The 12851-nt window shown below is 36.8% G+C and overlaps 1 protein-coding gene across 7 annotated transcripts in view; it reads left to right on the top strand.

The window, feature by feature from the left end:
- PDE7A (phosphodiesterase 7A) overlaps window positions 1-12851 on the top strand; it is a 75991-nt gene that overhangs the window by 52061 nt on the left and 11079 nt on the right. For all 7 annotated transcript variants that reach the window (XM_054191650.1, XM_054191646.1, XM_054191649.1 and 4 more), the window contains 2 exons: window positions 9162-9313; window positions 10988-11051. In XM_054191650.1, coding sequence (XP_054047625.1) covers window positions 9162-9313; window positions 10988-11051 — 216 coding nt within the window. The remainder of the gene's footprint in view (window positions 1-9161; window positions 9314-10987; window positions 11052-12851) is intronic.

Raw genomic sequence — 12851 nt, forward strand, 5'->3', positions numbered from 1 at the left:
TGTTTTATAACATTGTTTTTACTTGCAACTTCAACTAGTGTTACCAAAGTGAAGTTTGTTAGCATTTAGTTCTTACGACCGCTTCTGTTGCTTCATATGGATTATAAACTCAGTGTTGGCATCTTCATCCCAGAGTTCTGTAATTGGCACATGAATATTCAGTTTCTAAATTGGCTAGAAGCATTCTCAACAGTAGCTTCTTTCTAGGAAATTAAATTTTAAAATGGGTGTTGGAAAAATACCTTTATTGCTGTTGCTAGAGATGGTGGTATGGGAGTCATATCTGAGGATTATTAAACGCTGCATTTGACTGATGATCAAACTAAGTTTGTTTGGTGGTAGTTTTCCTTCTATATTATCCATTATCCCAGAAGTTGCATTTTTAGAGCTAATCAAAGGAACTAGCTAGGAGGAATAGTTCAATAAACAGATTTTCATTTCAACAAGACTGCCTCCTGATGAATGGGGAAAGTCAGGACTGTATTCTTCATGTTGGTTGGTAGCTGGTTAACATTGGGACATCAATTAGAAGTTTTTCTGTTACCATGTTCTGATTATGTCCGTGTGGAACTACGGGTATAAAGTCAAGTTAGCAATTAAAACCACCATTTCTGGAGAGGAGAGAGCAGCTACGTAACTCTCTTCCTCAGAAGTAAATTTTCACCTTAAATATAATGGTCTGGTTTTGTTCAGTGGATGTGCATGTTTCACAGTTGCCCAGTAAATTGCATACACTTTACTATTTTATTGAGTTGAATATAGAGCACTGGATCTACTTTTCACTCCTCAGGTAACGAGGAGGCAGTTCGGCAGTTTGCTGTCTGACAACCCAGCACGTGCTGTTTGGTTTTCAGGGAAGTTATTGAAAAAGTGATTGCAGTGGTTATAACCACTCTTGCTCTCTGCTGGTTTACAAATAGACTACAGTTACCATGATTGCTCTTAAATTTTTTCGACATTACTCAAGACATCATAGATAGTAATTCAGTCTGCAGTATTGACAGACTATGTTGATAAAAGTGAGTGCAAAAAAAAAAAATCTTTGATAGAAGAATTGGTAAGTGACAGTATAAAAATATTCCCTTTTTCAGAAATAGCAAACCAGCAATAAAACGTTCGGTTTTGTTTTCTTGCTATCAAGAGGTTGTCAATAATGTCTATTGTTTTTTATACGTGTGTGTCTGTGCTTGTATATCTATGACACTTAAGAAACTTTAGTTATGTTTGTGAGGATTTTCTAGTGTGCACAAACAAAAGTATTTATACTGTGCCCCAAACACTCACTGTTTCACCTGGGGAAAAAACCTATAAATCATTGAATGTGCTCGATGAGGTGTAAGTATGTTATAGTGAGGAAGTGAAGCCAAAATGAATAAAGTGAAGCTAAAGTGGATAATTAAAGTAACAGCAAAAATATTGGGACATGTCTTATGCAGATACAACTTTAACGCTTTCAAACTTCCTTGTTAGGAAAGGGTTGTTGGATACAGTCTGGAAGAACCAGATAAAAACTGAGTACTTTAGGTTTTTTTCTTCTTGCTTTTCCTGTTGTATTTGCACTAGAATAGATAAGATTTTGTCAGAAGGTTTTTAGAACTTTCTCCTGCCCCTCTAGTCTGAGCATGCTTCTACAGGGAGATGGTGATGTTGCCAGCATGTGTTTCTCTATTTTGTGTTTCATAGATAACCGAATATGTCACATCTGTGAATTAAAATATCTTAGAAAGAAAAAAGGGGTTTTTTTGAGTTAATCAGTATGTTTCTGTAAACATTTAGGCATGACTCAATTTTGAATCAAATGGATGCTTGCATACAGTACAGTGCTTCACATAGGAGAGAAAACGATGTGATGGGAACTTAAAACTTCATCAAGACTTCTCCTTAGTATGGGGCCTTTTTAGCAGGAAAGGAAAGAAAGGAAGTGTTTAGGTGACTCTTACAGGTGATGGATGGATCTAATTATCTTTCTTAAAAGTGCAAACACATGAAGAAATTCCAGAGTTTATTGTCGGTGTACAACTTTCAGACTGTTTACTTGGAAATTGCAGTTCACAGAACATCTTATATGCTACTCTGAGATCTGGTAAAGATGTCAGCATCTACTGATTGCAATGTTAGTTTGAACTTTCTGGTTTTTTGCTCACAAATCATTGGAAAAGGTTTACCTTGCACAGTGAATTTAGACTTTCCTTGGGAGAGAGGCCAAGTCAAAGAAGTGAGAAGAGTTCAAACTGATTGCCTTAAACAATTTGTGAAATCTTTGTGTAACAGCACCTGATCATGCTTTTGACAATACTGTCTGGAGGTTGGTTAAGGGAGATTTCAGGCTAAAAGCTTCCAATTTGAGAATACAGGACAGATTTTTTTTTTTTTTTTTTTTGGCTATCCTAGATGGTTATTTTACCTACAATTTCTTGTTTTCAAGTTTCTGTAAAACAGCATGAGTGCTCTGGTATCTTGCACTGGTACAGCTCAGTGTTTTATTGTTGAGGTAAGTTTGGCCTTAGAAGAAGACACATCCACATTCTAGGTTGGGTTTTTTGTTTGTTTTGTTTTTGTTGTTTTTTTCTTTAGAACCTCTCCAATGTGTTTCTTCCAAGCAGTTTATTTTGAAAGGACGGGTTTTGTGTCTAGTTTGATGGTTTCTTTTTTTTTAAATACATTAGGGAATTACCATTTAATTCATACTGAAGTAGTTTTAATCCCTGTGCTTTGAGTGATTTCTCTCAAATTAGCTCCGCTTGGATCAGAAGTGTTTTCTATCTCTTCCAACCTAAATTATTCCACTATTCTGTGGCACTATAGTTTGCTAAGGCAGTATTTCATTCTGTAAGATCCTTCAGGAAAGGAGTTCTCTTTGGTGGTGGTGATGCCTAGCAGTTGTCCTCCATGAGGATCTGTTGGAAATGGCTAGAGTTTTTACTAGAGTTGTGGTACTACTAGAGTTTCTTGAAATCTAACAAATTTTTCTGACTCCAGTCAGTCAGAAGACATTTGCAAAGTTTATTTAACTAATCCTTAACTCACAGCATATTTTCCAGTAATCACTATTATTTGGAAAAAAAAAAGTATGACTGTGTGTATAAATACATACATATATGATACATTAAAAACAAAACAGTCTGGCTTAATTTTTTTCTTTTAAGCAGAAGGGGGAGTATAGTGCCTTACAATGATGCTAAGCAGGGCTTCAGAGAGGTTCCAAGGAAGACAGGAGGTATAATAAGGTAATTTAGACACCTGTAGTTTTTACATGTAACTTCAAAATCCTTGCTAAAATTATATTTTCCAAACAAAATCATAGTTTTATATAAGGCTTAAGTACCGAATCTCTTAAAGTACTTTTAAAATAAATGCAAGTCATGAGCAGAAAACTTTATGAAGAGCTAAATAACAGGAATTACTTTTTTTTTTTAAATGGGCGTGAATCTAATATAATGTGTTTCTTAATAGTTCGATGGGAATAGATGTGAAATTAGAATGCTTGTGGGTCCCTCTAGTGGTGTGAAATGCTAGATAATACTTTCAAATTATTCATAAGTAGAAAATTATTTGTATCCTAGAAGGCCTTAGAAATATGGTTATAGTTGGCATATGAAATTGAATATTTCTTTCAAATGTATATATTTACAGGTAGTGGACACTTCCAGATAATTATGTCAGGCTTGGTGATAGTATCTGCCATGTAAAAAGTGATAAATGTGTAGTTTGGTTTAACATGAAAAAATTGTGAGAGATTAATTCCATGAAAAGAAGAGATTTCCTTGAATTTTTTAGGAAAAAACCTCCTCTGGTGGACCTACACACCTCAAACTTCAGGTTTCACGCTCAAATGTAAGAAAGATCCATCCTCTCAAATACATTTATATATTTTTTAAATTTTTTTTTTAAATTCCTTTTTCTGTTAGTGGCAGGGATACCAGAGATCCTCAGTTAAGCTCTTTCTGTTGGTTATAGCAAAATTCAATTATTTTTATCATGGATAATTTCCTATTTACCTGTTGGACTGTAACAGGGGGAAGAAATGGAGATACAGTTCTTACACTGGATAAGCCCTGTTTCGTCCAGGACCTCATCAGAAGCTGTGGGTCTTTATCTTTGCATTAAAAGAAAGTTGAAGCATTTTGTTAGGATTTAAGGTTTCTATTAATAAAAACTTAAGCCAAACCATAATTAAGTTTTCATTCCTCCTTTTGTTGTCCGTCCTTAGTACATGAAAGATTCAAAAATTCTGATACTAAATATATCGGTATATTATGATTTTGTGATTGTCACTTGTCATTTCCCTACTTATTTTGTATTTTTCTTTCAGCAAGAGAAAAATAAATATTTAATATCTCTGTCAAATGTGGTAAAATTATTTTTTTTTAGACTTTCAAGAAGTACGACACAAGACTGGGAGTGGGAAGAGATTAAAATAAATGTCTTGGAATTTAGATGAAATCTGTTGCATGAAGACAACTTGCATTATTTCATTTTCTTCCTGTGTATGCTTGTCATTAGCAAAAGAACTGATAGTAAATAGAATTACTCCTTTTTTTCCTTTATTTTAGAGAAAGGCATTTTTTATTATACCTGCATCTCGCTTAAGTTGCTTAGAAAAAATAATCATTTTAATTAAAAAAATGAAGTAAAAAATACTTTGGGTGATGTTCTAACTTCAAGTAGGGCATGAAGAGTTGAGAAGGGAAGAACAATGTCATAGGTGAGCTGCTGCTGTCTAAGACCTACAGTTTCAGTCTTCTGGTTCCTTGCATTGAAGACACTTCTGAGTGAATGCTGTAGTTTGCTTCCTAATGTGCCCAACAGCCTGACGTTGCTTTCGTTCCATTTCGGTTCTCAAGACTGTAAATATCATATACATTTACTTATTTTCTCATTCTAATTTGTCCTTAAGCTGTCCTTACCTCTTAAGAGCAAATGGTCACTGTTGGATATTAGAAAGGCATTTAGCACGCGTTTTGAAATGAAATGAAGGACGTTTTGGCTTGAAGGAGGGATGTTTGTGCAGCATGCTTTTTCTTGAGCAAATGTAACGCACTCTTCACCTTCTTCTTTCCATTACAGATACATTATTGAACCTTGCTTTGGTAGGGTCTCAGAAATTAGCATCTCGTTTCGTGACTCACGATAGAAGAGAGTAGGCTGGCATTCTCCTATTAATCACGCATATAGAGGGAATGAGTTTTCTGCTTGTGCCGGGAGGGAAATACCAAGTTGCCATTGCACAACTGTATTGTTCAGTTTACCAGTCCTTCCCATTAACTTGTCTTTGGTGATCTGCCAGAACACAAGGTGGTTGATTTTTGCATCCTTCATAATAATTTATCAGTGAGGAAAAGGAAACTGCAAGCATGGATGCTATCAGTGTTCCTGCAGCTTAAGAACCTAGCTGTTCTTCCCCACCCCCGAAAGCTAGCTATTTTCTTTTTCAGCCTCCCCTTTAAACTAATTACCTGTCAAACCTCCACATCTGACTCACCTATTCTGAATTGTCCCATAGCAAATGTTTAGCTGTTGAAGAGAGAGTACTTTGGATTGGTGTAGTCTCCCTGAATTAGATGTTCTGGAACTGCAGAGGGCTGGGAGGGCCCAAAGTCTCTTTTCTCGTTTGGAAGTTATTCTAATCATTGCAGATCTAAATGATAGGACGTGTGGTCAAGCTGTTGCTACCTAACTTGTGCTATGTATGTGGAATAAATAGTAGTTCAAAGGCCAAGGCAAAGCCCTGTGCCTGGGGAGGAACAACCCCAGGAACCAGCACAGGCTGGCTTGGCTGAGAAGGATCTGCAGGTCCTGGTGGACACCAGGTTGACCATGAACCGAGCCATGTGCTCTTGTGGCAAAGGCGGCTAACAGTATTCTGGACAACTGGTATCTTAGGCTGCATTATAGGAGTGTTGCTGGGAGGTGGAGGGAGGTGATCCCTCCCTCCCTTTGTTCTGTGCTGGTGAGGTCACACATGGAGTGCTGTGTCCAGGTCTGGGCTCCGCAGTACGCAAGAGAGATGTACATGCTGAAGCGTGTAACAAAAGGTCAGGAAGATGATTAAGGTGCTGGTGAGGAAAGGCTGAGAGACCCGGGACTGTCCAGCCTGGAGAAGGCTCAGGGGGATCTCATCAATGTATATAAATACCTGAAGGGAGGGTGCAAAATGGGCAGAGCCAGGCTCTTTCTGTGGTGCACAGTGACAGGACCAGAGGCAATGGGCGCACACTGAAACATGGGAGGTTCCCTCTGAACATCGGGAAACACTTTTCTACTGTAAGGGTGACCAAGCACTGGTACAGTGCTGGTACAGTCAACAAGGAAGGTTCTGGAGTCTCCATCCTTGGAGATACTGTAAAGCTGTCTGGACAAGGTCCTGGGCAAGCATGGTCTAGATGGCTCTGCTTGAGCAGAGGGGTTGGACGAGATGCCCTATAGAGGTCCTTTCCCACCTCAGCTGTTCTGTGATTCTGTAATAGCAGGATTGTTGCCAGGAAAGCTGGAATGAAGTAGGCTTTGTTGTTTGCATCAGCTGGAGCAGTGCTCTTTTCTTTTTCTTTTTTTTTTATTTTTTTTTAATAAGGAGGAGGAAAAACAGAATGGATGTGTAAGAGTAGTAGTTTACAAACTATACAAACTGATGATAATTTAGAGAGTTAAAAATTTTTTTTAGGATGAATGTCTCAGTAGCACATTGCAGAGAGTAACGACTGTTCAGCTTCACGGAAACCTGAGTAATTGATTTGCCTCTGTGCACATGCCATCATCAGAAAAAATACTGAAGCAAAAACATGTGCAGCCCCCTCCCAATGTCTTATGACCACAAATACAGGTTGAACACAGCCTATACTGTCAAAGTACCACATTTCTGTGTTCTGTTGTGCACTTTGCTGGCAAAAGCTGCTGTTTTACTTGTATTACCTACATCATACTGTTCTGTTAGAGATGAGCAGGTGGCAGCTGTGACAGTGAGACCTATTTGTAGCGTGACAACAAAATTAGGTTTTTGTTAACTATAGATCTGTAAAAGAGTACTTATGATCAAGAAAACTATCTGTACTTCCAGAAGAGTGCTGATTTCTCCTACTTAAATATTTTGTTTTACTGAGATTTAGTGAAGTTCTTTGATTTTGTATGTGCCTTTGTGGACATTTTAGATCATTTTATGACCTAAATATACCCATTTTATCTTATTTTATTTCAAACCTAATGACTTCTGTTCTGAAATTTGGATTTTAAGGGACTGGATCAAGATTGAGGGGGAAAAACTTCTTATCCAAAACCTACGCTCCGTTAACAGGAGCGGCTGTATTGCTCCTTGCGTCTTTCTTCTGCAGGCGGGCAGTGCTCACGCTGTAACCTCGCGTTAACAAATGTTGGTAGAAATACTGATAGAGTAATGCGGCATGACAGAACCTATTTATTTGCCTGCTGTACATGTGAATGTTGCATTATAAGCAACCTTTATCATACGTAGTACACCTCCTTACCTAACTGGGATATATAGAGAGAGACTTTATAAATATATATACACATGTACCAGTGTCTCCAGAGGAAGTGCACTTGGCCTTAATTAGAATAACATGAAGAAAGATATTTCATATGAGGTTGTCTGTGTTAGCCCTTTGAAACTGATGGGATCTTCACTATCTTGATGAAGTGTTTCAGGCACGTCTGAAAGAATATGCCAGTTTTGTCAGTGTAATCTCTGTTAGCGCAGGCCGTTGATGTAAAATGCTGCTGCATTTGATCAGGTATTGTATGTTGCTGCAACTGGCAGTTCTGTTCAGAGGTGTTTTATTAGTGTAGGTTGGAGATTAATATATTAATGAGTTAACTTAGAACAGAAAGCACGTTGGAACTTCTACAGGGAGAATAATTTATACGGATAAAGATTTATCTTGTGTAGAATTAAACTGCTTTCACTAGAAATCATTGAGGCTTTTAATTGAGGTTGTTAATAAGGCCACACCTTCCCCTCTACAATATTTTAGACTGACTTTAAGAACGATGATTGTAACTGCTTACTTCACCAATTTTTAATATGCCTTGTTCTTGGAAGGGCAAGAGGTCTATACTGCAAAATTGGGCTCATGTTAGTTTTGAGGGTCTGCGTTTTTGGAAAAGAGCATGTTTACATTTACTTACTTAATACCTTTTTTCTTTTTTCTTTTTTTTTAATAAGTAATTTCAGGCAGTAATTTTCGGCAGAATTACTTTTCATAAGTAATTTCGGGCAGAATGAAGTCAAAATTATTGACTGACTGTTGGTTATGTAAAACTGCTGTTAGGGATACAGCTGAAAAGAAAGTAAAGGCTACATTTGACCTGAAATATTTCAGAATTAAAATACCTGGCCCGTTGCAAAGAAACTGTAGCTATGTGTAGTTTGATCTTCAGGTTTCTAAAACACTTCAGGCATATCAAGTGCAATTGAACATAAGCTAGCATCAGTCATTTGAATAGCTAAACCAGTTAACCTAATAAGAGTAGAGCAAAATATTTGGATTAATCTTTGAAAGCAGGCTACAACACTCTTCTGTAGTGTTTTCACCGTAGTGGGAAAGGGAATTACACATACTGTGAAAGGAAGTGGGGTACTTGTTTTGGCAAGGGAGAGGTTCTGTGCATAATTATCTGCAAAAGCACCAAAATCACTTGAGTGTGTTTAAAACTTCTCCAGTAAAGTTAGAAGAATTTCTGAGCTTTAAAATCTCTGTAAAACTTATGTCTGTGTGCTCAAAACCTACTTGTAAATCCTGTATCAACACACAATTACTGACATTCTCATGCTGGTGTATGTATCTTATCTGAATTGCTAGGCACACAGACTGGATGTGTATACATGAGAGCAGTTTTCCAAAAAGAACTTGTCTGGAATACTGTGTGTGTTTTTACACAATTTCCATAGTATTTCTGTCCTTTCAGTAAAAGAGTTCCTTAACAAGATAATGTTTTAAATATTTGTTTTTCTTTACAGGATGCTTACATAGAAAACTTTTTCTAAGCCATGGCTGTGTACTTTCTATTAATAAAAATCTCTGTGGCTGAAACATTTGATACACCAATAAAAAAAAATTGAAATGCCTTTGTTGTGCCGAAGTTCCCTGTATGGTCTCTTTTTTTTTGTAAAGGTTTATTAGAGAGAGTATTTATTTTCTTGTTTTTTGTAGCAAATTCTGAAATCGAGGTGTCTGTGTCTGCAAGAAATGTGAGAAGGTTGCTTAGTTTCCAGCGATACCTGAGATCTTCCCGTTTTTTCCGTGGTATCACTGTTCCAAATTCGTCAAACATTTTAGATGATGATTATAATGGACAAGCAAAGGTTGGTTGCTTGATTTTTATTTTTTTAAAAATGTTTGCTAGTATATAACTGTATCTTATGTTAAGAGATAGCGCGTCCAAATACAAATTTTAAGCATGTATTTTTTTTATATACATGTGTGTTTGTGTGTATATATGTCTATATCTTAATAAAACCCAGCCAAAATTACCTGGTTTCTAACAAACTCCTTTACCTCTTGCAACTTTACCAAGATGATTTGTAGAGCTTATATGGCTAGCAGGTTTTTTTTAATAACTAGTGAATGGAGGATGCAGTGTAATAACTGAAGAAAAAGTGAGGAAAGAAAAAAATGTAACTCTAGTTAAGAAATGTAATGGAACAATTTGGAGAACTGTTACACACACAACCCACCCAAACCCCCTTTCCTTTTTAGTCTAACCTTATTACTGAACATCTGGAAGGGTGAGTGACTACTTCTGAAAACTCAATAAAAGGCATAAATGGATTTATCAGAAGATTATTATGCCAAACTAACTTTTTCTTTGGTAGGCGATTCTTCCAGAAAAGAAAAGTGTGATGCCTCTAATAAACCCACGCCGCAGTAAAGCGTACCGGGGAGATGGGCAGTACTGAAAGAACAGTTAGTTGGATGAAGGGCTAGTGAACTGGGGACAGTGGATGGATAGAGCTGGAGGGGAATGAGCAGGCAAAGTTTACAGGTTATTGAAGATCTCACAGGCTGTGTCTTAATGATTGTGTGTAAAGTTTCTTGTTCGTAACCTTGATGCAGAAAAGGAGTATGCTAATAATGCAATGTATCCTTGTGGCACTTAATCGGGCTACAGTGTGGGAAGAACCTGATAACCTGGAGGATGGATTTTAAAAAAATTCTACATTTAATTAAACAGCAGAAAGATCATCTTAATGCTGTTTGTTTTTTTCTGGTATCTGAGTTTTAGTGGCTAGTGGAGAAAAGCTAGAACGTAGTAATTGGGTCGTGAAACAGCTCTACCAGCCTAATGAGAATAGGAGAAGGCAAGTATCTGTTGTAAAACGTGCTGGGCAGGTGTTTCTGATAGAGGTAGGGGAGGCAAGGACTGCGACTGCTCAACTCTGGTGAGGCCTTGAGTGCTGTTTGCTGTTCTTGTTCATCCATGTTCCTGGGAGAAGAGTGCATGTGGAGCAGCTGTGAGGAAGTGCTGGTTCAGTGAGGTGGAAAGTCAGAAGCCAGTTTCTTAAGAAATTAAAAGCTTGGCTCATATGTCTAGTAAAGCATCTAGATATTATTTCTCTTGTATAAGTAACAAGGGAAAGAGAAACTGAGGTGATGGACTACACGTAGATTAACTACGAGTTTATTGCAAAAATTAAAAGGGGAAGAAGTCCGAACACTGAGTTATTCTTTCATACTCTTTCTGATTTTAACCTAATTGTTTTAAATTTTATTTCTTTTGAGAAATTGACTAAAGGACGAAGGGAAAATCTCAAGCCAGTACTGTCAAGACATTTCTTGTATTTCAGTTTTTCAATTTGTAACAAGTATTTTAAAGTTTTCCAGCTATCAGACAAATTTAATCATTATTTTAATACTATTTTTTGTATATAGAAACCCTAAGACTTGCATCAGTCTCTGAAATCTTAAAAATTCTTCTGGGCTACGGGAAGATAGGCATATACTGAGGAAAAAGTGACAGTTTTTGTGTTTTCTTTCAGTGTATGCTGGAGAAGGTTGGAAATTGGAATTTTGATATTTTTCTTTTTGATAGACTGACAAATGGTGAGTTTACTGTTGCTATTTCATTTATGTTTTATCTCTTAGCATAACTATTGCTCTTACGTTGTGGTATGTGATTGCTTTTTCGCTAAAAAGCACAAATTTCATCAAGTAGTACTTTTTCATTTAATAGTCTTAGTAATCTAAGTCCTAGTTTGCCTGTCCAATCTGTTAAAATGCCGTCACTGTCAGTACTGATAACAATCATTGATTTGTAGAAGAGGCCCTTCTTGTACTTTGTAGCTTGCTGTTCTCTCTTTTAGTGTAAGTAGTAATTTGTTATACATTAACAAATAATTTTGCAAATTTAGTCCTTTTTTAAAATTGTGGAATGCTGTTATTTTATATGGTTGTGTCCAAAAGGTCAGTTACGTTGAACAAGTATTTTTCTGATAAATTCAATGTTAGGTAGAACAGTTCCATTACTTTACAGTACTGTAAGAAGGTTGTATGAACGCATTATAATTATATCTAGCAGAATACCTAGAGAATTAGGAGTTGAGCAGACAGAAGCTGCTGTACGTGTAGCTTGCACAAAATAAAACAAGAAAAGACTATGGTTAGTTTCGTGCACTCATTACAAAGAGCAGTAGGAACTAAAGAAGTAGTTGCTTTCAAAAAAATAAATAAAGCATTGGTTAGGTTATGGACACAGAGTTAGAGAAGAGATGTGTAAACGTGCTGGAAAGGAGGAGGGAGGGCTGCTGCAGTGGATAGAGCGAAGTTTTGTATTGCAATGGAAGCGGAGTTTTGAATGGAATGGAAGAAGGAGATGAGCGAGTCCAGCACCAGGGTGACATTTGTGCCAGCGCGGGAAGCGAATGGAGGACAGTTCTTGCAGGGTTTTCATCAGTCGAATGGAGTTGGTAGCAGAGATGCAGTCAGAGTGTTTAAGTTGGCAGAAGGAAAGAGAAATGAAGTTCAGAAAGGAAAATATGGTGCCAAAAGATAACTTTCTCTCCTGTTCTGTTGAAGAGATGCTTGACTTAATCTAGTATAAAAGTAGTGTCCTCACGGTTTGATTTGGTACAGAAAATGGATATAAAAAAAATGAAAAGAGCAAGGATTTTTACAAATAGAATATTTATATAGATAATGATAAACTTTAGACTAGATAACTGAATGAGGAAAAGCTACGTGTGCAAGTTAACCTGTTTGTAGGCATAGCTTATCTCAGATTCGCTTATCAGATGCAAGTAATCTGAAATCATGCTTTTTATATGTGGCCTTCTCTACCTTTTAAATATACTTTTTTCAAATACATTTTAGATACTACCAGTACAGCTTCTGTTGTGGAACCTTCCTATACCATCCTTTTTTGTATCCTAGTTTAGTCATTTGAGGAGACAGTCTTGTTCTTGAAAGTTTGTAAGGGGAGAATGCTGCATATAAAACTCTTCTTGATAAGCTGCCCTGGGCGAGCCTGGAAGAAATAAACTACTCAGTAAATATTGTTTGAAGAATTGTGTATATCGTTGTAAGGAAGTGGCGTGCACATGCAAATACATTAAGCTTAGTAATAAGCTAGATTTAGTAGACGTTATTTTCCTATTGTACTTCAGTTTCTGGCTGTGCTAGGTTCTTTAATTCCTGCTAAATGAAGATTGTCAGTGTACTGAAACTGAGTTATCTGCCACTACATATTGTTTGCAGAGTACTTAATGGGCAGGCTATTTTAAGTAAACATTTGCAGGCTATTTATTTCTCCGTCTCTTGTTTTACTGCTGCAAGTGATTATGATATATAGCTATGAGTAGGTGAAGTATATTGTAAACTTGTAATAGTATACATTTCCTAGAGAAA

The sequence above is a fragment of the Rissa tridactyla genome, chromosome 2 (assembly GCF_028500815.1).
Source record: "Rissa tridactyla isolate bRisTri1 chromosome 2, bRisTri1.patW.cur.20221130, whole genome shotgun sequence".
NCBI lineage: Eukaryota > Metazoa > Chordata > Aves > Charadriiformes > Laridae > Rissa > Rissa tridactyla.